The following is a 27,608-nucleotide window of genomic DNA, read 5'->3' on the forward strand; positions in this document are numbered from 1 at the left end:
GTGTTTTCTTGATTTGCTATCTTTCAGAAGCGAAGGCACTAGACCTATGGTAACGTGTGTGCCTCTAATACTTCCCCTTTACTGTCTAGAAAGAAAAAGGAGAAGATCCCAAGCATAAGTGAATTACTGAGTTTTCTGTAATTGTGACACAAGGGCTTGATGGAGTTTCCCTCTTCACAGAAGTGTCAAGGGATGCGATGTTTTGAACAAGGTAATGAAGCTTTCCTCAGAGAATTAATCAAACATCTTCTCCTGCTCATAGTTTATTTTTCCCCTCAGTACACTGAGCTCGATCCAGTCACACTGGTATTTACATGCACCGACATTTTAAAGAACTTCAGAATATGTCTTCTGGACAAACATCAGTTAAAGCATGCTAGTTAGATTTGTTAGGCAGATTGTGATCCTCCGGAAAGTGGGCATAAAATTTGGTGTCTCTTTCCACCCTGACACATTGTGCGGGGAGTACTCCCTCAGTTCACTGAGCTGTGGACCATGCGTCTTAGACCAACACCTACACTATTTACAATCGGATCTTGTATTTATAAGGTCCCCTTGCGGCAGTGAGAATGTGAAGTGTCCTATGCCTTTGGCTTCTTCAAGCTGTCCCTGGCAATAAGTATGGTCTTGAAAATTATCCCTCTGAGTAAGTATGATTTTTGAAAGAAAAAGAAAAAGAAAGGAAGAAAGGAAGGAAGGAAGGAAGGAAGGAAGGAAGGAAGGATGGAAGGAAGAAAAGAAAGAAAGAAAGAAAGAAAGAAAGAAAGAAAGAAAGAGAAAGAAAGAAAGAAAGAAAGAGAAAAAGAAAGAGGGAAAGAATGAGCTTCTTGTTGGCATTTTGACCACAGTGGCATACTTCCTAGGACCATGAAACAGACTGTTTGTGAAACACCCTCAGGGAAACTGAAGCTGAGATATATTTCAGCCCTAGGAGGTGTAAAGAGAGCCCTCTTTCTCTCTCACAATGCCTATATTCTGACTGTTCGGACTTTTTAAAAAAAAAGTGCTAGCTAATAGAGCTCTACCAACCATTTAATTTTTTTTCCCTGGGACTGTGTTTAAATTCAGAGGCTGCTGATCTGTACAGTGACTTGGCTCATTCCAGACAGCGCGGTTGTCTCCACAACTGAGACTGTCACAGCCTGAGGGGACATGTGACAATGCACATCAGTTTGTGAGCTGCCAACTCGCATGACTCAGTCTTCCCAGTTCTCTGTGTGGAGGAGACCTGGCCTTTCCCGACCAGGGCCACACTGGATGCTCCTTTGAAAACTCCCGTTACATGTGGACCTGGTCTCATCATTTGCCATGTTGTATCCGTTGGCCTCTACAGACTGGGCCCACCTTGTTCACCACCGTGTCCTCAGAGCTTTGGACAGTGGCCAGCACTTAGTAGGGTGCAATAAATATGTGAGGTGAGGGCAGGACAAATCTCGCGTTGCTTTTACCCTATCACAGCATCTGGCACCTTGGAGATGCTCGGCAAATATTTCAAATAAATAAACGTATGAACATATATGATTCAAATGTTTGTTCTAGTATGACAGAACGAGGACCTGTTTATTAGAAAAAGGATGAAGAAGGTGTTGATTTCTCTAGAAGTGTGAAGGAAATTTTTCAGCCGTAATTTTAAGTGCTTAAAGTGGCCTAAAGAGGAATTTTTAGTTTTACTATATTTTATATTCCCAACGTAGATTATTATCACAATTATTTGGTATAAAAATGATATAGTTCACTGGTTTTAGCCAATGATATTACCCATATTCTTTACTGGGCAATCTTGTATCTCTCTAGGTCAGTAAAAAGGTTCTCTACCTCATTTAAAGGAAGATTTAAGGTTACAAGAAAGGCAGGTATAAGATTTATAAACTAGGAATAAAGGGAGAAAAAAAGATCCAGAAGTCTGCTTCAGCAAGACAGAATGAAGACCTGCTTCTTAGGGAATTCATAAAACCTGTCTGCATCCTGTGAAAGGTAACGTCTCTCTGTAAAGGGAAAGGAAGGTACATGGAGAACCTGGTGACCCTGTAAAGAGCCCTCATTCCCAAGAGAACTGCTTTTGGTTGGTGGCAGGTTTTATAAGGAGGCAAACTCTCTAAGAAGTCTCACATCTGTACAGTGACCAATGAACTGGCAGATCAACAGTGTCAGAAAACAGTACATTATGTTCCAATTTTTTCCTGAATCTTTCATTCCAATACCGTAAAAGGAGACGCTGCTGTCTTTTAATAATGGAATTTATGGGGCGCCTGGGTGGCTCAGTCGGTTGAGCGTCTGACTTCAGCTCAGGTCATGATCTCATGGTCTGTGGGTTCAAGCCTCACATCGAGCTCTGTGCTGATGGCTCAGAGCCTGGAGCCTGCTTTGGATTCTGTGTCTCCCTTTCTCTCTGCCCCTCCTCTGCTCGCATTCTCTCTCTCTCTCTCTCTCAAAAATAAATAAACATTAAAAAAAATTAACAAAAATGGAATTTATGAAGTACATGGTTTCCGCAACAGACCACAGGTACACAGAGCCTTGTCTGGACTCAGTAAATAAATGATCACACGTCTGTAAGTTCACTGTAGGATTTCACAGACTCTGGCCTCTCCCTTCATCATGGGACATGCAGGTCAAGGCTCTGAAGCCCTGCCTTTAGCCAAGTTGCAGCCGTTGGTGTATCGGCATTTTCTTTGTGATTTATGATTTCAACAAGAGGATACACTAGACCTCTGCTGCTGGCAAATAATTAGCAATTTCTTATGCTAGCTTAACATTTATTAAGACATCTCTTCTATTTCCTTTTGCTGCCTTATTGTAATACCTCTCTTAATAATTTTAACCGTAAAAAAATCTGAAGTCGAGTATCTGAGAAGTCATTTCTCAGATGTATGTGATTTTTAGCACTAAAATGGAATTTGTCTATGACTTGAGATCTTGAGGTTCCTACAGATGTTTATAGAGATCTGCTTCCAGGGTTTCGGTGATCATAAATCAGCAATATTTACCCTCTGATGTCTACAAGACGGTATTCCATAGCCGGCATCCACTCTCCCGGGTGGAAGAGATGGGAGTCAGGCATTCAGTGTTAACCAGGAAAAAGACCAAACAAACACAAGACGGCATTTGTCCATGAGGACTTGACAAGAGAGCCGGGCGCCGATCCTTCCAAGTGCAACCCCTTCCCCTGGGCCGGTTGCTAAATGATGTGGAAAAAGCAATGCTGTTCCTTGTCCGGCTGAAGTACCGGAATGCACTACTATGCTTTCCTAACGATCCTTGAGGAATTAAAATTGGTAAAGGAGGCACCAAGATAGCTTATGTACGTAGCTTATGCCTAATGTCTGGAACTGTCAACATTTTAATTATTCCAGGATTCCCAGGATGCTGTTTGCGTATAAAAGTATCTGGTTTGCTTTACCTTGTCGGGTTCTCTATTAGGATACCTCACACTCTCTTCGAGTAGTCCAGTGTAGAATCAGAAGGCAGCGGTGTCTATTCCATGAGGTGGGAAGCCTAATGGTTAGTGCCACGGACCCTGCAGTCAGCCTAGCTGAGTCTTTCCCAGCCGTGTGACCTTGAGCAAGCTACCTAGCCACTCACAGATGACGACACTGAGGCACAATTAAACCTTGCTCCTAGTTTGTGTGTCTGTGTGTGAAACAAAATAATTCAAACAAAAGCCTCAGCACACCTAACAAGGGGCTCATGTTAGTTATTATTATTTTATGACGTATATGATATCTATGAGGCCCTAAGAAAAAAAGACGGGTTAGTTGAATATTGTGTGGCCAGTGTGGTCCTATTCGGTATCACAGCCTTACCCTCTTAGAGCCACCCCGGCCAAACTCAAGCCTGCAAATTTACACTCCATGAACTCGAGAGCTTATTTCTGGGCGGACTGGCTCTGTGCCCCGGCCCCGCTCCCTGTGCTCACCCTCTTGCGTCCATAAGGTCATTCTTCAGTGTAAACTATACAAAATGGTTAGCTGCTCTCGTAGAGAGCTCTGGAGCCTCTGTCTTTTCTGGTAACGGTGGGGGGAATGCTTTCACGGGCCTCGCGGGAGAGAGGCAAGTGGCTGCTTGCCAAGTGTGCGTGTGTGTGGCGGATGGAAGCCCTTCGTGCCTTCCCTGCTGCGAGCAGTGCATTGTATCAACAGTTCAGGAAAGACCAGGGGAGGTGGCGACAGTGTACCACCCAAGTCCTTCAGAGCCGCTGACCACAACAGGGTGAGTCAAATGTGCTTCGGTTGCTAATGAAGTCCCTTGGGACCCTGGTGCGTTTGCCGTGTTTTAATACATGCCCCTGAGCCTCAGCCCGCTGTGGGGCTGTTCCCTGTCTACGGCTGGCCTGCTGGGCTCTGGGGCCTGCCGGGCTCTGGGGCCGGCCAGGTTCAGAATCAGGTCGACGGGACCGCAAACAGGGACGCTGAGGGTCCAACCAAAGACCAAGCCTCACTTCTCTGGACCCTCCTACTCAGATTTAGTGAATGACCCGCTCATTCACGTCCACAAAAGCTCTTTTCCTTACCCTCTCCCACTCTGGAGTTTGCTAGAAATGAATGAAGCCTATAATTCTTGCAACACCCTCCAGAAACCATTATAATTAAAAAAAAAATGATATGAAGTAAACTTTTTATCATAGATGGCTTCAATTTAACTGAAAAGTATAAAATGAGGGAACTAAACCACACTACTTTAATGTTAGTTATTTTAAAAAGGGGCAACATTTAAAACCAGTTTAAAGGGCCTAAAAGTGTACTTATTGTTTGGTAATTCCAATAACGTGCGTCATTTTGCACATTCCTGCAATTTTCTTGTTATATAACAAGGGATACTTAATTATTAATTTGCATGTAACAGCTCCCCCCCCAAATCTGTATATTATTTAATAGACATATATTCTAATAGCCTTTCATTATTCTACTTTACACACTTGACTTATTGGAAATACATGTGAAATTGTACTACATGGTCATCTATCCTTTCACCCTCCCCACCCACCCTCGTGGACCTCCTGCATCCTTCTGACTTCAGTTATGACCATCTGGTGCACAACACCGCATGCAACCCAAATCCTTAATTCCGGCTTAGTCAGTTCCATATTTATGGAGGTCTATTGCCCAGTTTCAATGGCGTTGCATAGCTAACCTGAACTTGGTGTGTTGAAACAGAATTTCTCATCTTCTTCCAACCTCCTTTCTTCCAGCTGGTTCCCTCATCTAACCTCCTATAATGAATGGTACACCTCCCTACTTTGAGCCTGTCAAGCACAAAGTTTTTTAAAAATTCCCCTCCTCCCTCCGACATGCATGAGGTCCAAGTCATAGCAGGTATCTACAACAGTAGGTTGCTTCCTTTCTAGCCTCACCATCTCACTCTACGCTTCACGTTCCAATTCTGTTCACATACAGTGCTTTCTAGTTAATAACCTCCCAATACAGCTCTGATTATTGCACGCTCTTGTTCAAACACTTCCGGTGCTCCCTACCCAATAAATTCAGAACTCCTTATCTCGTTCAATGTCACCCCCGGTATGCTTCGAACCTCTTTTTCAGACTCATGATGCCCACCTTTCTTTTCTTTAGCTACGTTTTAAAGTGCTTTCATACAGATCATGTTCGGTCGTCACAACAATTCTGCAAGGTTAAGAAATCCAGGTGATAACACGCTCATGTTTCAAATGAGGAAAACAGACCCAAGAAAAAAAATGGAGTGTTCAGGATTCCTCGACTGGACAACAGTAAAGTGTATCTACAGCCCTGGTCTAAGGGTCAATCAAAGGAGATGGGCACTCAACCTTTCTCGGAAAAGGCCAAACCTGGCCAAAATGGATTATCCCCTGCTCTCAAAGCCTTTCCCTCCCTCAAGCTCTCACTCGTGTAATCTTGGAATACTTGGCTCTGTTCTCCATTCAGCTGAATCTTTTCTGCCTGTTAAAGCCTTTCTCTCTTCCTCTCCTGACTCACAGAGTGATCATGCAATTGCCTTTAATCCCACTCTGCTTTCTGAGTCTCCTTTTTTTCTGTTTCAAATTATTATTGAAATGAATCATTCTCCTTTAACATTTTATGCACTTAGGTTTTTTTTCCTACCAAATAGACCATAAGCATTGTGAGATTCTGGTCTATGTCATAAATGTCCCTGTAGTCCCCACTTGTCACACTCTGTAAATGCATAACAAACATTTACTCTGTGTGTGTATATGTGAGATTCAATTTTTTTTCGTACAGCAGGATATTTCATTTTTGCTATTTTATTCTATTGTTATTTCCAAAGTGTATAATATTTACATCATTATATCTAGAATCCTTGCCATGTGAAAAACCTGGTATAATCTTTATCATTCTGGCAATACCTTTCACTCACTGAACACCCACTGGCATTCACTAAATCCTTAGTTAGCATCATCAACTATTTTAAATAGTCTGCTAATGGCTGCAATGCATTAATATTCTAAGCAGTTAGAAACTCATTTCCCATGTCTTGACTTTTAATATTGTTCTAACTCAAGCATTACTAAACCAGAATGTGACTTTGTTTTGTCAAGCTGTTACTTTAATTGAACTTGAACAATGACTGGCCTGGCATTACTTAATTGGAGCTTACCCTAATCAAATAATGGTATTAGAGAAGAAAAAAGATGGAGACCAGGTCTTTCAGCTCAGCACAAATGAATAAAACATATTTCACCCACATTCCATACCACGATGTATTTTTCTAGTATTTGAAATGTTTTTTTTTTTCCCCGATAAAGTAGCCTTACTGTTGAGAAAGCTTTTCTCATGTCAGTAAGCTTTTGAACAGCATTGAATTGAGTTACATTTACCATAGGGCTCACCACGCTGCCTCTTACATGTTCCTGGCTCACATCTAGAATGGTAATTTGTCTAGGGTGGTCGAGGAAGCCAGTCACTTTAGCGAAAACCCCTGCGGGCTGTCACACAAAAGCAGAAAATGGAAGCTTGAATATTCCTTAATTAACTTCCAAAGACTGACAGCAAAGATTAGTGAAATACTGCTAGCCCTGACTTAATACTCTTCCCAGTGAACAAATGCTGTAACCATTCCTGAAGTTGTGTGCGTTAAGGACATTGATGGAGGATGTTTAGAAGAGCTGCCCAAAGGGACGGCATTATTCTTGTGTCAGTGTATAAGCTCGTGTGGAAGTCTTTCCCAAACACAAGGAAGGCGTTAGCTTCTTAAAGATTCAACACGGATTTTATCACACGTATTGCTGCACTTTGAACCCCCGCTCTACTCTCAGACCACAGACAGTGACCCGTGGTTCTGGGTGAGATCCTCAGATATTGGTACCTAAAAAAGTTGCTTCGGGCGTAGTTCTTGATTCTCTACTGTGCAGGCACCGAAACCCCATCTCATTACTTACTTGAGGAACCATCTAGCTTTGGGGAACCAATTCACTTTCTAAAATTCTGACTGCTCTGAGTTACAAAGTTACAAAAAATTTATTTCTTATTAGTCAGGGAATGGTTAGGTGATTTGCCATCTGCTGTACCAGACACAGCAGTCAGAGCAAAGGGTGTTGGAAAGCCGGGATGAATATTTCATCCAACTACGTAACAGGCTTGAACATTCTCCCTACTCCAGTTACATAATTTTTAATGAGTGAGAGATTGGCCACCCTCAGAAACAACACACCTTCCCTCCCTACCAGTACGGACCTGTGTTTATTCTTTTCTAGATTCCATGTCAATTGCCTCCCTTCAGTTATGTCACTAGGTATTACTTACATTTTAATCCCCTTGGTGAGTTTCAGGATTCATTATAGCCTAATGATGAAGCACATCGATTCTGAGTTAAATAGACCTAAGTTTAGGACATATATCCAACACTTTACATCTGTGTGTTCTTAAGCAATTTTTTTAGCTTGAGTCTAGTTTTTCCATCTGCCAAGTACAGAGATACCTACCTATTCCACAGAGTTGTTTTTAGATTTAACTAGGTAATTCATGTAAAATTTTTGGCACATAGTGAGTGTTCAGAAGTGACAACTGTTAGTATGTATCAGTATTATCGTGCATGCATATAATTTGCCTTTCTCCCCATTAAGCCAGCATTATTTCCTCTCTCCAAGATGAAAGTACTTTAGGGCTAGCAGTATTGTTTTCATTTATAAATATGTACATGACAGGCAAAACATACTCATAAGATGTCAACTTTTAAAATGAAAAAAAATATACGTAAAATTAATATCCCCATTTTACTCACGGAAACTGAGTATTAGAGACATGAATAAAACTTTCTAACACTTTCTTTACTGGGATTGTCGTACCCTTCTAGGGACTACCTTTCTCTTTCCCATTCTCTCCTTAGCATTCATGAAATGCACTCTGTTTTTTAAGATAAGAGAATTGAGTAAAATATGCCCATGTTATAAATCATATGGGAGCCATTAAACAATCTTATCTTCTCCCATGACTTTGTTATTATCAACAGAGATAACATGTAACAATGTCTCTAGAGCATAGTTCCATCCTAATATCCAGACCCATATCTCCATTCTCCTACTCCATGGGTAGTACTTTGAAATCACACAGGCTCTTCAAAATAACATGTTCTAAATGAACTCATTGTTCATGTTCTTCCTATGCTCACTCTATCTTGGTGAACTGGACCAGTCTTAGCACAACTGCCCTAGCTAGAAGTTAAAGCGTCATTCTTCAGACTTGCCTGTCCAGTCAATCACCATGTCATGCCCATTCTTTCCCAGCATATCTCTCATGCCCATTCTTTCCCAGCATATCTCTTGGATGCCTCCTGGTCCCTTCATCCTCATCCAACCAACCTGTTCAGGCCACTGCACCTATCACCTGCATTTCTCCAACAGCTTCCTGAGCAGCTCAATCTATCCTCTACATTTCAGGCAGAGTGATATTTCTAAGATATGAATCTGATTTTGTCATTCTACTTAAAGCCTGTTAGTCATTCCCTATTTCTATTTCAACAATAAGACACAACTTCTCTACATGGCAGCCTGGTCCTCTGAGATTGACCCTTTCTCCATTTCTCCAATCGTCTTTGTTATTCACACCTTTGGGCTGTAGAGATTTGTTACGTCCACACTGCCCCCTGGACTCATCACTTGCACTCAGCCTGTGCACTTGAGAGTTGCTTCCCCGGAAACATACTTCCCTTCTTTCTTCCCTGGGGTACTCTGGTACTGCCCTCAAATTCCAGCTAGGACATCATGTTTTTTAAGAATCCTTTCCTGGGGCGTTGGGTGGCTCAGTCAGTTAAGTGTCTGACTTTGGCTCGGGTCATGATCTCTCAGTTGGTGAGTTCAAGCCCTGCGTTGGGCTCTGTGCTGACAGCTCAGAGCCTGGAGCCTGCTTCAGATTCTGTGACTCCCTCACTCTCTGCCCCTCCCCTGTTCACGCTCTGTCTCTTTCTGTCTCTCAAAAAAATAAATAAATGTTAAAAACAAAAAACAAAAACAATCCCTTTCTGAACCTGGGCTGGGAAAGATGTCCCTTCCTGGCAGAACACTTATCACATTTATTTTATGCTTGCGTGTTCACTTATCTGTGTATCCCCCAAAGTGTGAAAAGCCCAGGGGTTTGGAAGTTGTGGTTCTTTTGTTTGCTTTTGCACCCAGCAGTCGCTAGAACAGAGGTGCTCAGTTTACATGTCTTTGAATGATTAGAGTGAATACTGGATTCCCACAAAATATTGCTGAACTAGTGAATACACAGTAAACAATACGACACTATCCAGAGATTCCATCTCTCGAGTTATGCTAAGGAAACTTTAAAGTGGAAATTCTCTTCTTTTACTAAAGCGAAACTTGTGCTGTACGTTATTAGGTTAAAAAATGTTACATCCTTGGGGCGCCTGGGTGGCTCAGTCGGTTAAGCGTCCGACTTCGGCTCAGGTCACGATCTCGCGGTCCGTGGGTTCGAGCCCCGCATCGGGCTCTGTGCTGACAGCTCAGAGCCTGGAGCCTGTTTCCGATTCTGTGTCTCCCTCTTTCTGACCCTCCCTCGTTCAAGCTGTGTCTCTCTCTGTCTCAAAAATAAATAAACGTTAAAAAAAAATAATAAAAAAAATAAAAAATAAATGTTACATCCTTAAGTTAAAAAAAATTTTAAGTTAACAAACTTTGAACTTCTTTAAAATAGATGACACCGTCTTATTTGTGTATAGTTAATTATGCATTTTCTGGGGAATAATTCTGTTGGTGGATGTGCTCAATATGCGCTTTCCTTGTTTCTTCATTACAGTGAAAGCTTTCTGAGGGCAAAGGAGTATTTATTTTTTTGTTCTATGTCATCTTCAGAGACCTTGTGGTGCCTTTCCCACAAGACAGGACATCAATGAAAGCTAAGGGGTTAAATAAAAAAATAAAGATGCCAAACCAAAGGGTTTTGTCCTAACACAGGAAGATTAATGGCTTACAGCAGCAAATATATACCCTCAAGACATTTTGATTCACGGAAGAAAGGAAAAGACATTTTCATTTCCATATTTCTCTTTGTGATATTTGTGTGGAGAAGTATATGGTAGTATTAAGATGACTTTCAGGGGCACCCGGGTGGCTCAATTGGTTAAGTGTCCGACTCTTGGTTTCAGCTCTGGTCAAGATCTCATGGTTCATGGGTTCGAGCCCCACATCAGGCTCCATGCTGACAGTGCACAGCCTGCTTGGGATTCTCTCTTTCCTTTTCTCTCTGCTCCTCCCCCACCCTTCAAAATTAACAAATAAACTTACAAAAAAAAGATCTTTCAACAGAGAAACAGAAAGACCTCTTGTTAAGTGATGAAAATTAAGGTCAGCTACAGTATGTTGGGGAGTACAAAACGGACATGGGAGATACAACTTGGCTGAAAGACACTAAGTCTCTTACTGGAAGATACTTTCTGGCTTTGAAAGTCAAGCAAATGGTAAGGATAGGAATTAGCCAGATGAAACAAATAGGGTGTTTCCTGTTGTCTGTGTCTTTTGTACTTTTGCATTTATTCTTCACGCATGTGCAGTTTTCCGGATGGTGGCCAACGTGAGGAATGGGGGAATAGTCAGTGTAACAAACGAGACAGGTTCGAACCAGAAAATTCACATGTAGAAAGTGAGGCACCTGATTCTCTCACTTGACTCCTTTCCAATCTAAAGCCAGACGAATCAACAAACTTAAATCTCATTCATAAACATAGGTGCAAAAGTACTAAATAAAATATTCTCAAATTTAACCTAGCAGTTTATAAAAAATAGGTCATGAAAGAGGAAGTTTATTCAAGCACGTGCATGTGGCTTAAGGCTAGTGCATCGAAAAGTGCAAGTCACAGCGTGAATAGGCTGAAGGAAAAAAAAGACTACATGATAATTTCAATAGATGCAGAAAATTTGATGGGATAAGATTTGACTTACTTCTGCTAAAAGCTTTTGTCAGATTGGGTGTTTTCTTAACCCAACAAAATGTTACTAGAATCCTATAGCCTACATGATTCCAAATGGTGGGACACTGTCAATACTTCCTTTCAAGTCAGAAAAAAGACCCAGAATGTCAGAAAACAACAAAAAGAAAACCCCCATGGATGCCTATTCCACTGCTTCTATGCAACATTATGGTAAAAGTCCTACCTAGCACAGGAAGAAACGAGAAAGAAAGAAAACGATGCTGCTAATAGTTAAGGAGGAAACAAACTGTGATGAGTCAACGAGAAGGAAAGGTTGGGGTCCGAGGGCAGGTCCTAAGCACTGTAGGTCGATATTGTTAATCTCGCCAAGGGTCGATATCTGATGTAGTAATCAGCACTGATTTTGCGCACATCAGAAAATCTCACTGAACGAGTACTATAAATGATCACTTAGCCAGTGGGATGGTCTCTGAAATACTTCACCCAAAAGAACTTTGTGGGGAGGCAGCAGTGGATAAGTGAAGCGTGGAAGCCATCCTCAAACGGTTTCTCATTGCACTGAATACAAGCTCGATCCCCACAACTTCCACGTCAGGGTGGAGACTAAGCCTCAGGAAGAGTTTGTGCCATCTGCTGTGCGTGCTACGTGGTCCAGGGAATAATTCCTTCTGATAGGTCATAGTAGTCTCAGAGCTGAGCTTCTGAAGACTTAAAAAGAAAGCGGTTGAAGAGCTGTAAGCAGCGTTCATTTTGCTAGTGGCATTTTGAAGAACTGTGGAGGGAGAGACTCACTGCCCAAATGGATACAGGATGTGCACAAGTGGTTTATTCTGGAGACTTGTCTCTAGTCTTTTTTCATCTGGATTGTCCTTTCCTTTCCTCCTTAGATATGAAGCTCTTTCATTTCTTCCGCTAATTTCCTGGACTGTCCTATTCTTCCTTCTCAGGCTGACTTTGTTTGTTCTCTTGAGACCCGCTCTGTGTCTACCTCACTGTTCTTCCTTCCTTCCCTTCCTTCCTTTCCTTCCTTTCCTTTCCTTCCTTCCTTCCTTCCTTCCTTCCTTCCTTCCTTCCTTCCTTCCTTCCTATTTACTTATTTTTAACGTTTATTTATTTTTGAGAGACAGAGAGAGCAAGAGCATGAGTTGGGGAGAGGCAGAGAGAGGGAGACACAGAATCCGAAGCAGGCTCCAGGCTCTGAGCTGTCAGCGCAGGGCCAGCGTGGGGCTCGAACTCACAAACTGTGAGATCATGACCTGAGCTGAAGTCGCAAGATCAACCGACTGTGTCACCCAGGTGCCCCTCTTCTCCTTTCTTTTCTTTCCTTTTCCTTTCTTTTTTTTTTTCCTTCCTTATCCTGACCAGACAGACCGTTATATTTTTAAGAAAATAACTGCAATATTTGTTGAATAACATTTATAAATCTTGCTTTTAATTTAGAAATAACTTTAGTCTTTAGAGGTTTCTCCACTGTTATACCACCAGCACAGTTGAGGCAATGCTTTATTTTTTTCCCTCTTGTGCATTATTGGTTCTTGGGTGAGGAAAGGGGAATGTTCCCATCCTCCTGATGGTGGTAACATTTTGCCGTTAATGGTTTTGTGTTGAGGGAAGGTATGGACTCGAGTTTAAGAAAGATTAAATTGGTGGCAGTGGGAACAAGGGTTTGCATGGGAAGACATACCAGGATGTGAAACCTGTGAATTCACGACAATCTACATGTGAGATGGAAAGGGTCTCTCTGGACTAGAGTAGTGGTGTTAGGAGTAGAAGGGAAGAGACAGAAGAGAGAAAACAGAAGGAGACATAAAAGGGGTTGGGGGAATGAAGAAATGAAGATGGTTCCTGATAGCATTCCTGACAGTCTGCTGGTCCAATGCTTGCGTGGCGTTCTGAAGCCTTGAAATCAAAGCCTGTGGCCCCAAACACCCCAGCCCTATTCTGGGGCAAACAGCTCTCGGAGCTTTAGTTACCCCACTCAGAATACCACTTCTGCTGCCTATACCAGGGAATGGAAAGCTCAGTGAAGCATTCGTAATAATAAAGTATTTTACAAATATTATGTAATAGTAGACATCGTGCCAATGGTTTCCACAAACTTGTCACCCTTAGATACCAGTGACAGGGTAGAAAAGTCATGTATTTGGGGCCCCGATAGTAACTTTGTAGTGTACTAACTTTGCAAATTCAAGTCAGCCTGAGTCAGTTGGCCTCTCTAAGACTCAGTCTTGCCATAGTAAAACAGGGATCATGACATCACCCTTCACCCTTGAAACGATTTAGCTCTGTACCTATGAAAATGCCTGGCGCTTAATAAATAATGGTTTCTTTGTGTACCTTTATTGTTTCCCCATGTACATCCCACAAAAATCCATATGGGAAAGATTTTTTGCCAACAAAACAAACTGAGCTGAAGTAATCGTTAATTATATTTACTATTTCTAAATTAAATCTCACGATCTTTCTACCTATGTTAACAGAAATAGACAAATATCTAGATAGCAGATAGGTGTTTAGTGTGGACTAGTAACTCTGTTTTGGCTGCCTGGCTTCCTCTCTAAGATCATTTAAAATAAAATTTCTGTACTTTATTTAAATACAGAACAGAATTACTTATTAGTTTATAGACAAATAAGCTAAAGCAACTGGACATCATTTAAGTGATAGCAGAATCAACACTTTCTTCAAATGCCTCTTGATAAAATCATTCCTAATTTTTGTCACTTAGTGGTTTTAAACGTTTTCATTAAAAAAAAAAAAGACATGATCTATTTCATGGTATTGTCAGGAGGATGATGTACAAAGGACCCAGGGCTGTGTTTGGCACAGAGTATAAGCTCACAAGCCACATTACTATCCTTTTAACTTAACTGTCTCTTAACTGTCAAAGACCCTCCCTGGTAGGTTATAATCTTTTTCCTGAGTTTTCATGTTATTTGGAATGAAAACATTTTGACTCTTTTCCAGCTCCTCTCCGAGCCAAGATTCATCCACCCAGCTTCTTCCTCTTTAATCGACTATGAGGGAGAGAAAAATATTCCAAGTACTGGGTGGTGGGGGGGGGGGTCCTCTCGGTTTGCTGCTCTCTCTGTTCCTCAAGAGGTTACTCACAATTGTCCCCCTGGTTCTCTTTTCTCAAGGCACAAACTATTTCTTGAGCTGGGAAGATAAGACCTTCTCCGTTTTCTATTCCAAAAGCGGGATTATTTCATGATAATTGAGTTTCCCTCTAAGATAACCACCCCCCCTCCCTTTTTGGTGCAGGGAGCTACCTGTGGGATTTTATTTTCTATATGTTTATTATCTTTCTAGCTATTCATTTATTTTATTTTATTCATTTCTTTAATGTTTATTTATTTATTGAGAGAGAGACAGACAGAGTGTGAGCAGGGGAAGGGCAGAGACAGAGACAGAGACACTGAATCCGAAGCAGGCTCCAGGCTCTGAGCTGTCAGCACAGAGCCCAACGTGGGGCTAGAACCCACAAGCTGTGAGATCATGACCTGAGCCGAAGTCAAACATTTATCTGACTGAGCCACCCATGTGCCCCAAGTTACTTGTTTATTAACAGCCTTGGCTGACGGGTTTCTTTGTTAAACAAGTTCAAATACTGAGATTAATACTGCAAACTATAAACTTTTAAAAGCAAGACAAAACAGGGGCACCTGGGTGACTCACTCAGTTAAGCCTTCGACTTCAGCTCAGGTCATGATCTCATGGTTCATGAGTTCAAGCCCCGGGTCGGGCTCTGTGCTGACAGCTCAGAGCCTGGAGCCTGCTTCAGATTCTGTGTCTCCTTCTCTCTCTGCCCCCTTTCCCCACTTGCACTCTCGCTGTCTCTCAAAAATAAACATTAAAAAAAATAAATAAATAAAAGCAAGACAAAACAAACAAAAAGGAAATAAATTAAATTGATTATCGCTTCCATTCTTCCTCATGAGACTGGAAAAATTTCATCACCTACCAGTAAGCAGCATTATAAAAGAAAACTGTACAGAGGGAGAAAGCATACACAGGTGTGACTTTTGCCTTTTAAAAACATTAAATCAAGAAAGCCAAATGGATTGATGCGGCCAACTTTGAAACTTAGTCCCACTACGAAACCAAGCATAATACGAATGTGCATAATTCTCTCACGCTCTTATTTTTCTGTCTAGAAGGTTGTGCCTGATGTTGTTCTGCCTGGTAGGAGGAATAACTTTCAAGTAAATTAGCACTTACCATCATCTTTGTCAGGGACGATTGTAACCCGAGCCCTTGGGTATTCTGATCCAATCCTCCCGCCCATGGGCACGCTCAGAAGGACATGGAATGTTTCCTCCTCTTCATACAGGGAGTCGTCAATAACAACGATGCGACACGTTTTTTCACGCTCATGTCTGTCAAAGTGGATGACACTGGTGTGGTCTTCGGGTCTGGATATGTAATCTGAGTAGGACAGCACCGACGTCGGCACAGTTCCGTCTGCCGTACCTGGGGACAGAGAATCCAAAAGGTGTTTATGTAGAACATATCACACAAGCGTGTTTCCAGAAATGATTATTTTCACATGCAACATCTTCACGGTCAATCTGTATACGTGAACCTCCCTGGAAATTACCATAGCACCTACATGGTATTCTAGCATTACGCGTCACCTTCACAGTGGTCTCAAACATACAAAGAGTATTACATTTCCAGTGTTTTCTCCTCTACTTCCTGCCACTGGTCTTTCGGAACAACACAATATTACAAAACAATAGCTTCGACTATTCAAATGCTTACTGTGTGTAGGCAAAGTGCCGAGTGCTTTACATGCATTGCCTGATTAACCCTCTCAACCACACTATTGGGGTTTACAGAGGTTAAATCACTTGCTCTGGGACCCAGAGCCCAAGGCTGACCCTGAAGTCTGTGTTTCTGACCACTATTCTTTATTATCTTCCCATTCATATACACACACACACACACACACACACACACACACACACACACACACATTAATGGGAATTTTCATGAATGCTCAGATATCAACTGCACATATGACCTTTTGACCTTTTCTTTTACATTTTTAGAAAATCTACCTGTTTCCTAGGAAGGTATTTAGTATATTAATGAATATTATATATTAATTTTAATTTGGTATTACATAAAATCATCTTTCAGAGGAGGCTTACTAATGAGCAAAAGAAACATTCTGAAATTTGGTTGAAATGAGTTTCAAGCTAGTTTACAAGGATTTTCTTTTGAGTATGCATTTCTTTGTCTCTCTGTCTCTCTCTTTTTTAAATAACCCTCTTCCACTTGATCAGGTTTGGGTGGGGAAAGGGGACTTCAATTTCTTACATTCCAAATGGCTTTGAGTGTTGGGATAAGCAACCACAAGAATCAGATGTATTTTGATAGGTAACAGCAGTCCTTCCAGGCCCTCTTGGAAGAGGTCCCCAGAAGTGTAACAGTGAAGGAAGACTTCTGGGGAAGTGCAGCTTTTTTCTTTATGAAAACTGGAATAATAAAACATACCCCTCAAGGCATAATGTTCTGGCTCCAACATGTCAAAGAGGCTTATTTCTATGTCTTTGCAGGGACAGTTCAGTTCATTGGCAAGTCAAGCTACCTTGTTGCGTATAACAGACCACCATCAATTCCTGGCTCACGTCTCCACTTCTTCGGATGGGAATGAACAGCTCACCCACATCTTCTTCAACGGAGTATTCCGACTGGGGAATAAATACAGTCGACTCTAAAGAGAACACACAATCACAGTCACTATTACTTTTATCTGAACTTCAGCAATCCTATGCAAATTAACATTGCTCTAATTGTCAACTTTCCCACTTGCATATTCTTTGAGAATGCCACCGTGTGAAGGGAAGGAAAGAGAAGAGGGGGGCAAAAGCAGGTATAAAGCATGCAGGCTCTGGGCCAGTGAATTCCTAGCCTTGAAATAAGACTCAACATTGCAAAAATAGATAAATAGATAAAAATCTCTGGTAATCGCTTTCTTCCTCAATTAATAAATGCTGCTGACATACTTCCTTTAAATACAGCTTTGTTCACTTGACAGATCAACACCTTCCAATGGTGTAGACAAATTTTAGAGGCAGAAGCGACCTTGGAAGTCACCTTGTCCTACCTCGTACTTTACAGATGAAGAAACCTGGGTGCAGAGAGTTGAACTTATTTGCAAAGGCCTCTTTCTGGTTAAGTCAAAATTAAAACTCAAACCTTGTAATGTCTAACTCTAGTACCCTTTTTTTTTAAAGTTTTTTAAAAAATGTTTATTTTTGAGAGAGAGAGAGAGAGAGAGAGAGAGAGAGAGAGAGAAAGAGAGAGGCAGAGCATGAGCTGGGGAGGGGCAGAGAAAGAACAAAGAATCTGAAGCAGGCTCCAGACTTTGAGCTGTCAGCACAGAGCCCGACGCTGGGCTCGAACCCGTGAGCTGCAGGATCATGAGCTGAGTGGAAGTTGGACGCTTAATCGACTGAGCCACTCAGGCCCCCCAACTCTAGTACTCTTTTTATCTCAAGTCTATTTATCAGCTATAAGGACCATACCTGTGGTTTTCTTCCTCTCCTAGACAAATAACGATGCAGAGTATACAATATTATATTTTTATAATAAGTCTAAATGATTCATTTTTAAGGTAGTTGAAAGGCCCACTAAATAACAGAATGACATAATTAAATTGTTGAAAATACAGTTCAATGTGAAGCTATGTTTAGTTCAGGATGACATTTAGTTCAATAATTTGACATGATAACTCCTAATAGATACTTTGGTATTTGACTGGGAGTCTGTTTCACTGCAAGTCTCACAAACACATAAAAAAAACCGCTTCATGGTTATTTTTAAAACAGTAAGCCACTTTGCTTTTCATGATTATAAAAGACCACTGGAACAGGAGACACAGGCCGCTCGAGGTCCGTGTTCCGTCCTCTCGACCCTGCCCGGTCCCCCAGGAGCTGACTACTGTGAACCACATCAAAGGTTTCCCTTGTGCTCTGGCTTCCAGTTGGGTCAGCCAAAGGGAAGCACAGGCAGGACTTGGAGGTCAAGAGCAGAATGGGGTCTGTGGCATTCTTTCCCCTGGCTCCCTCAGGGTTCAGGGCTGACCGCACCCCTTCCCCCAAGTAAAGGTCATGGTGCCCGCTGAACTCTCAGGCTCACTCTCTGGGCTCAGCTAACGTCTTCTTCCCTTTCCCTCAGGCCTAGAGGTGGTAATGGTGCCCACTCTTATTCCTTGGGGCACTTTACCATGCCTGGTGGTTTCCTAATCTTTGACCTCAATGTTGTAAATAGTCATATTATTACATTCTTTTAAAATTACTTACTTTAATTTAAGCTATTACATAAAAAAAATGAGTATGTGGGGGTGCCTGGGTGGCTCAGTCAGTTGAGCATCTGACTTCGGCTCAGGTCATGATCTTGTGGTCTGTGAGTTCAAGCCCCGTGTCAGGCTCTGTGCTGACAGCTCAGAGCCTGGAGCCTGCTTCAGATTCTGTGTCTCCTTCTTTCTCTCTGCCCCTCCCCCACTTACTCTGTCTCTCTCCCTCTCTCTCTCTCTCTCTCTCTTTCTCAAAAATAAACATTAAAAAAAATGAGCATGTGGTTTATTTCTTCTGAGATTCTCATTGATAGGCCAATTTAAAAAATGGTACCACTAAAAAAATGATGGGTGGATATAAGGTCTTATAACTAATTATTCTTTTATCAAACATTGGTTGGGTGACTTTTACTTGCCAGACATTCCTACTAGGCAGAGGGGATATGGAAGGAGACAAAATTCCTGATCTTACGGAGTTTTCATTTTATTTGGGGTTGGGAAAGAGGAAGAAAATAAACAAATATACAAGAATATGTAGTATGCCAGGAGGTAATGAGTTATGTGAAGAAAATAGAGTGTGCTGAAGGGGGCAGGGGCTAAGGCAGGGGAATGTGCCACGGTCGGCCTGTGTTATATGGGAAAGTATCTGTGACAGAGTCACATTTGAGATGAGATTTCAAGGTGGTAATGAGATGCCTTACATACATAGTTTAGAGAAGAGAATTCTCGGCAAAGGAGTGAACAAGTGAAAAGGGCTTCAGGCCTGGGTGTGCCAGGTGTGCACGAGGAATGGCCAGGAGGCCAATGTGGTTTGAGTAAGTGGGGTAAAAAAGAGAAGGCAGGACATGGGACCAGAGCAGCAGTGACGGGGTGGGTGCCGGGAAGATCACTTGGCACTTCAGGATCGTTGGGAGGATGTCGGGTCTTACTGGGAGTAAAATATTGTGTGTAAATAATCAAAGACCAACCAATGGGATGAAAACAAGCACGGGCCATTTATTCACTGCGCCATAGCAAAGGAGTCGGCCACTATCACTTGTCTTTAGCAGAGACTCAAAGGCAGGCCAAGGGGTGAGAAAACTGTATAGTGGGAACAAGGGAAGGCTGCAGGGGCGCCCTGGCTGGAGGCTGGGGGTACAGGGAAGCTGTGGGCAAGCTAACTAGAAGCGGGGCATCCTATGTGACTAGTTAGCGGTGCACATCCGGTTTCTGTGGTCGGTCTTAAGTTGAAAATGAGGGACAAATGAAGGAAGCTGTCAGTTATTGATCAAATTTTGACCATCTGGGGCTGACTGCTACGGACAGACGCTGTGGTTGGGCTTCCCAGTTGCTGTAGGCTGTGGGTCAGAGTTGTATTTTAATACGTGGTCTGTCCGTTGTCTCTGGGTACTCCCATCCAGCTCTCAATATAAAAGCATGAGAAGGCTTTAAACACGGGGATGCTGTAGGCCGCCATATCTTAAGGACGTTATTTTTGGCCGCTGTGAGATAAAGAGACACTGAGGGCCCAGGAGCTGGCCAGGAGCTCAGTTAGGCTTTGCAGCCGTCTAGGAGAGAGAGCACGGCAGACGACCAGGCGGCGGCAGTGGAGCTGGGATAACACGGCTGTGTGCAGGACATACAAAGGAAGAGCCAAAAGAATTTTCCGACGGATCAGATGTGGTACGTGAGAGAGCAGAGGAGTCAAGGGTGATTCCGAGCTTTGCCATCGTGACCGGCCAGAAAGATGAAACTGCTGTTTAGAGAGACTGCAGGAGAATCAGGTGTGGGGCGCAGATCAGGAGTTTCATTTTGGGCATATTAAAATTGAGGTTTGAATTTTAGCTGAGATGCCAAACGAGCCAGCTGAGCATACAATCCTGGATTTCAGTGGACAGGTCCAGATTGGAAATAGAAAAATAGAAAAGTGCGAGGCACCAGCATTTTGCTGTAGGTGAAGTCTGAGTCTGAATAAAATCAGTTAGGGAGGGATTGTAGATAAAGAAGACAATGGATCCAAGCACTAACCTCGGGGCAGGTGGAGGTCAGGGAGATAAGGAAGGCTGAGCAAAGCAGGCTGAGGAGGGGTCCCAGGGATGAGAACAACCGAGGGAGTGCGTGGATACTGGAGGTCAAGTGCAAAAAGTGTTTTCAGAAACAGGGAATGAATGGAAGGGCCCCTGGGTGGCTCTGTCGGTAAAGCGTCAGACTTCAGCTCAGGTCATGATATTGTGGTTCATGAGTTCTAGCCCCGCATCGGGCTCTGTGCTGACAGCTCAGAGCCTGGAGCCTGCTGCAGATTCAGTCTCCCTCTCTCTCTGCCCCTCCCCCACTCGTGTTCTGTGTCTCTCTCTCTCTCTCTCTCTCTCTGTCAAAAATAAATAAAAAACATTAAAAAAAACCCAGAGAACAATCAAATGTCTCAAGTGCTGCTGACAAGTCAAGAAAGCTGAGAATCGATCATTGGATTTAGCAAAGGGAAATTACTGGTTACCTTTATAAGAACTGTTTCAGCGGAGTGGAGGGGACAAAAGCCTGAAGGAATCGGAGGAGAGACACTGACAAGACAGCAGGCACAGACACTTAAAAATGTTTGCTGTAAATGGGAACAGAGTGACATCTAGAGAAATATCTTGTTTATTTATAAGAGGAGTTTTTTTAAGGGCAAAATTATTCCTACTAGTATGAAGTGGGATTTTACCAAACATAAAATGTCAATATAGAAATTATCATAGCGCTTCATTAGAAAAAATACACAAGGTGCCATGAAATATTCAAGTCGGGTCTTCAATGAGTTCCAATGAGTTTCTTTTCATGGAAATTAAGTCTGGTACCACCTAGGTTTTGGCAGTCCTCAGGTCATTTACTCCAATGGCATTCGTAGAAATATTACAGAAAGTTTGGTTTCTTTGTTGGGGGTCGGGGGAGAAAGTGAGTGGGGGAGGGGCAGAGGGAGAGGGAGAGAGACAACCTCAAGCGGACTCCACCAGTGTGGAGCCCAACTCAGGGCTCATCTCACAACCATGAGATCACGACCTAAGCCAAAATCGAGAGTTGGACGCTTAACCGGCTGAGCCACCCAGGGGCCCCAGTTTTGTTTCTTTATTAAAGTTTGCTGTGGACTGAATGTGTCCCTCAAAATTTATGCATCGAAGTCCTAACCCTCAAAGTGATGATATGTGGAGGTGGGGACAGTTGGGAAGTAATTAGGTTTAGATGAGGTCATGAGGGAGGGGTCCTCATTTTGGGATTAGTATCTTTATAATAGGAAGATCTCTCTTTCTCTCTCTTTCTCTCTCTCTCTCTCTCCCCCCAGGTGTCCAGAGCTTGCTTTTAGCTCTGAAACTCACTCCTACATTTGGTCTGAAACAGGGTAAACAGGTCCAGCACCACATTTAGGTCTTTCGTTGACCTGATGTGGGCAGAAATGTGCATCTATGGGAGAAACTGGAAAAGGCGAGGTGAGGAAAGGCTTTCCTGCTAGGTTTTTCCTGTTCATATCATTTTTCAACCTCATTTTATATATACAGGAGAGCTTATACACAGACTGCCTCAAGTAAGCATAACTTTTTAAAACCCCTGAAAGTGGCATTTGTTTTTTATCAGCCTTAAAAATTATTAGCTCATATGTATGGGATTCTTAATTATTTGCAAAGCCCTATTCTAAACACTTTACATGAGGGATGCCTGGGTGGCTCAGTCGGTGAAGCGTGAGACTTAAGCTCAGGTCATGATCTCACAGATCGTGAGTTCGAGCCCCGTGTCGGGTTCTGTGCTGACAGCTCAGAGCCTGGAGCCTGCTTCGGATTCTGTGTCTCCCTCTCTCTCTCTGTGCCCCTCCCCCACTTGCTCTCTGCCTCTCTTTTTCTCTCAGAAATAAACAAACATTAAACACTTCACACATATCAGCTAGTTTTATCCTGGCAACAATCCTTTCACAAAAGAACTATTATGATTGTCATTTTATCTCTGAGGACATGAGGCACACAGAGGTTCAAAACCAGCCGAAGCTTAGGCTAGTAGGTAGTGATACCCATACTTGAACCCAAGAAGTCCATCTCAAAGCCCAAGATAGTAACTGCTATGATCCACTTGTAAAAGAAGAGCGCTCAGAACGGCTGGTAGCTGGACTTATGCCAGAAGGGCCAACTGAGCTTATAAGAGACATAAGTTACTGCTAAAAAGCTGGCGGGGACAGCAGAAGCAGAACAAAGGAAGCTAAAAACAAGTATTTGAAAATTTGTTTAGACATCCAATGTATTCATAGAATTCTATATATAAACTCATAAAAGTGTTATGTAAGGAACAAAATCTGCATGATGGTCATACTGACAAAGTTACAGAAGTATTATATAAGTGACATGTATAAATGTACAATAATATGCTTATGAATATAATACCTGTATTATGTAATATAGCAGCATATCATATGTCAGATCCCAACTAGCCCATTAGATGGAAACCATAGCAGTCTCTGGGAGGGTGTTCATTGAAAGACAAAGCAAGAGTGGTATTATAGAAATAGTAAACTCTGCTAAGTAAATAGAGATATGTAGACAAAAATGACTACAGGGTCATCCTCTCTAACCCTTAACACTGGCTTTCCCATGCAGTAGGTCTATGAGTGACTTTTATTTCCTTTTCTTAAAATTTTTTTTAATGTTTACTTATTTATTTTGGGGGGGGAGAAGAGAGAGAGAGAGAGAGAGAGAGGTTACACGTGAGCAGGGGAGGGGCAGAGAGAGGAACAGAGAGAATCCCAGGCAGGCTCCACACCATCAGCCCCCTGTGGGACTCGCACACACGAACCGTGAGATCACGACCTGAACTGAGATCAAGAGTCAGATGCTTAACCGACTGTGCCACCCAGGCACCCCTGGTTTTTACTTCTTTAAATCTTTCAGAATTCTTGACAATGAACATGTGTTACTTTTATAGTTTCAGATTGGTTTCATCATTCTGTAAGTGCAAAGATAAAGCTGAGTAAAGTGAATGCATTCGTCATTAGTCATTGCAACTCGATTGAAACGAGTGCTTTGATCTGCAATTGCAGTGTTTATTTTTAGGTTTGACTGTGCTGTAACTTTGGCCAAAAATGACTTTTGTTCTCAGAAATAAAATAGTTGTAGTTACATTTGAAAGCTACTGTTCATGCCAGTCTTTTCTCAATTATACTGAACAGATTAAAAAAAAAAAAACAGATTCTACTAAAACCAAGATGGAACAAATTATCTTCTAAAAAATCTCTGTTACAATAGAACAGAGAAAGCAAAGGCAGTGCATGGACAAAGGCACTGAGTGTTTGTTGTCTTTAGAAAGTCTGGAACATTCAAAAGTTAACACAGAAGATGTTCCGGTACCTCCTCAGGCTACCATGCTGTCCTCAGCCTGCTCGACAAGTGGCACCGAGTAGGAAGTCTGTCCCTGATACGTTTGATCTTGGACAGCTCTCTCACATTTCTACGGTCTGTTTTTCACTCTCAAACAGACATAGTAATTAGTACAGGCTAATTCAACAGGGACTTGAAAAAGACACAAATGAGAGTAATGAAAACATCTAAATAACATGCTTACAAGTGTCTTTTTTAATGGAAGAGTTTTTTTTTTAATGTTCTTTATTATTTATTTTTGAGAGACAGAGCACGAGTGAGGAGGGAGAGGGGGACAGAAGATCAGAAGTGGGCTCTGCGGTGACAGCAGTGAGCCCATGTGGGGCTCGAACTCAGGAACCGTGAGATCGTGACCTGAGCTGGTCAGGTGCTCAACTGACTGAGCCACCCAGGCACCCCACATGATAGTAAGTATTACAAGTTCATATCAGGATGCCGTGAGATCCAAAAATTATCCTTTAGCACTAGGCAAATGTTGGTAAGAGTGAATCTTAGGGTAATCTTTGTGCATATCATTAAAAGTTTTTATTTTGTGAATGTAGAAACTTTCAGGAAGTTTTACAACACTAAAATGGCTTTATTTTATACCACCTTTTTTCATATCCACCTTTTGGTGCCAGAAATGTACAGATGTGTGCTGTAATTTTAGCCAGCATTTCAAATTGTTTGCTTCTCTTAAGACAATGACCTGTGCTTCACGGCAACAGGATTCAAAAAGGAAAAAAAAAAAACCTTCCACTCTCACTGAAATTGAATTTTTTCTTGCTTCTTTCTCATTTTGGTGTCATAGCTGCCGTGGATTACCATTTCATTAATTCTGGATCTTCAAATTTGGCTAGCCAATGATCTCCATATGTCAACTGTGACAACAGTACAAACTTTTAGAAAGAATAATTAATGTTTGTGTTTCATGTTACAGCCTATGTCATCTGAATTCTACTGCATGAAACGGGTTGGCTCACTCAGCACACAAAAGTTTGCCTTTTCTTTGTAGCCAATAAGATTAGCATTCTTGACATACAAGTTCTACTTTTCTTTGGAATGGTATGTTTATTCTCTACTGTATATTATACAGAATTAACCTAATCTCGTCATACAGAAAATGATTACACAGATCAAATATTTAATTCCCTAGGTTCATGGTTGATTTTTGGTATCATAAAGGTATCAGAACGAGCCCCTTTCAATCAGAAGTTTGCAGATACTTCAAGTATGTACATAGTAAATAATTGCACGAAATACTTAGGGACTTTAGACATCTATGTTCGGTATCTGTACTCGAATACCTGTATCTGAGGTTGTAGTCTCCTAGCACAGTGCAAAAAACTAATTTACTCTGGTTAGAAATTATACAAGGTAAAAAAGGAATGGGATCTTAATATAAAATAAGTTTTAGCTCTTACCTATTTTCCTCTTAACAGAAATGAAAATGCTTAATGTTAATTAATATCTAGATGCTTCTCAGAGTGAGAAGAAACGGTGTTATGTCTGACAGTTAGGGAACCGAATAAACAGGAAATCGAGAATCTTCTTTCAGGCTTCTCCTGTGGGTGCTGACTGCTCCTTTATCACAGCACATAACATTGTACATTGTTAGTTATAATAATTTTGTGGAGTGTAATCACCTAATGATACCCTTTCAAAATTAGTATGCCTTCTTCACTGTAGCACCCGCATCCCTACCTCTTAGCAGAATTCCTGGCATGTAGCAAAAACTCAATAAACAGCTGTTGAACGTACAGACACATAATGCTGAAGCAGTCTTGATTATCTTTCTAGAATACTTGGTTTTTTTCACCTATACTAACATATTTTGGCTTGATATATAAAGGGAAAATTAATAGAATAAGAAGAGAAGGAATCACTTTGTTCTTGGGTCTGTTTGTTCATTTTATATACAAGAATGGGTGAGACAATGCTGCTGTTGGCAAAGCATGTGGTTTAATTAGGATATTATTTCTTTTCGGTCACAAGAAATGACAGAAGACTGTAAAACTCAGAGAATAGAGAGAAGGGCTTCGTAGAAAAAAATCTATATACATTCAAACACTGGGTTCTGGCACTTATTAGCAGAGGACTTTGGGGAAATACATTCTTTGAGCCTCAGAGATCCGATTTGGAAATTGACATATCAATCACAGGTTTACATGAGATATGATTGCCCAGCTCCTAATGCAGGGTCTGGCTCAACCGTGGATATTCAAATATGGTAGAGATTGGCATTGTGATTACTATCTTACCCTTGGCCTATGGAATAATCCTTTTGGAATTCTCTGGGTTAGGTTAGAAAAAAAGGGCAGAAGGAGTAACAGTGACCCGAAATTTCTTCAAAGCCCTTCTTGTCTTATGGCCATCTGCTGTCTGCTGTTGATTCAGTCCAGCCTCGTCGCAGAGGGTCTTTCCACCACAGCTAATTGTTACCGCCCTCAGATAAAGGGTAATCTCACCCATCTCTGACAACGCTAAAGACAACCAATCGACCAAGTGGTCGATTGAGGCAGAGATTTAAGGATGGCACTATTTCTCAGGTTCCTCATCCAGACAACAAGTTAAATGGTTTATGCACTTTAAAACCCCTCCCGGGGCGCCTGGGTGCCTCAATCGAGTAAGCGTCTGACCTTGGCTCAAGTCATGATCTCGCAGTCTGTGAGTTCAAGCCCTGTGTCAGGCTCTGTGCTAACAACTCAGAGCCTGGAGCCTGCTTTGGATTCTGTGTCTCCTCTCTCTACTCTTCCCCTGCTTGCTCTCTCTCTCTCTCTCTCTCTCAAAAATAAATATTAAAAAAAATTTTTTTAAAACCCATCCCAACTGGAACTGCATTTGTAAAGGATGGAGACTGTGGAATCAAACTGAAACAAGGAAAGATAACAGTGATAGACGACTGAAAAGTAAGGTAAAAATCTTGACAATAAGAGCAGATTTTCCATGGGAGTGCCTCCAAGGTCACAAGAACCTGGCACAAGGGAAGTATGCCAAAGAGAGATTAACATCTCTGTTTAGCAGTCTGTTTTCTTCTTATTCTAGTTTTCCTCTTTGTACCGCAGACTTCAATTTTTGAGGACATTGAATTGATTGATTTACTCAATAAATGACTAAATGACCCCATTTGTCTAGAAAGCTATTGATCCCTACAATCATGGCAGAATGGTGTGTCCCTCTTTTGTGTGCCCATAGCACTTTGTTAAGTAGAAGGAAAAGTTCTCCATTTTCAGTCCTCTTTTTTCATGTGACAAAATATGTCTGTTCTAGGGGTGCCTAAGTGGCTCAGTCGGTTAAGCATCCAACTCTTGGTTTCAGTTTGGGTCATGATTGTATGGTTTGTGGTATTGAGCCCCACATCAGGCTTGTGGCTAACAGCATGCAGCCTGCTTGGGATTCTCTCTCTCCCTCTCTCATTCTGCCCTTCCCCACTGTAGCTGGTTCTCTTTCTTTCTCTCAAAATAAATAAATAAACTTTTAAAAAAACTGAAAAAAGATCTCAAAAAATACGTTCTAGACAAAAATGTGGGCTTCTGAAGTCCCATCTGACAGTTGAGTTGTCCCTGCATGGCCCCTCTCTCACTGGCAGGGCAAGTACC

At 41.9% G+C, this 27,608-nt stretch overlaps 1 protein-coding gene across 2 annotated transcripts in view; it reads right to left on the bottom strand.

Annotated features, from left to right (window-relative positions):
• Positions 1-27,608, bottom strand: part of FREM2 (FRAS1 related extracellular matrix 2) — a 168,481-nt gene that overhangs the window by 57,327 nt on the left and 83,546 nt on the right. For both annotated transcript variants that reach the window (XM_078434122.2, XM_078434125.2), the window contains exons 5-6: positions 16,952-17,077; positions 15,577-15,828 (exon numbers count right to left, since the gene is read on the bottom strand). In XM_078434122.2, coding sequence (XP_078290248.2) covers positions 15,577-15,828; positions 16,952-17,077 — 378 coding nt within the window. The remainder of the gene's footprint in view (positions 1-15,576; positions 15,829-16,951; positions 17,078-27,608) is intronic.

This window comes from Panthera onca, chromosome A1, assembly GCF_046562875.1.
Source record: "Panthera onca isolate mPanOnc1 chromosome A1, mPanOnc1 haplotype 2, whole genome shotgun sequence".
Lineage (NCBI taxonomy): Eukaryota > Metazoa > Chordata > Mammalia > Carnivora > Felidae > Panthera > Panthera onca.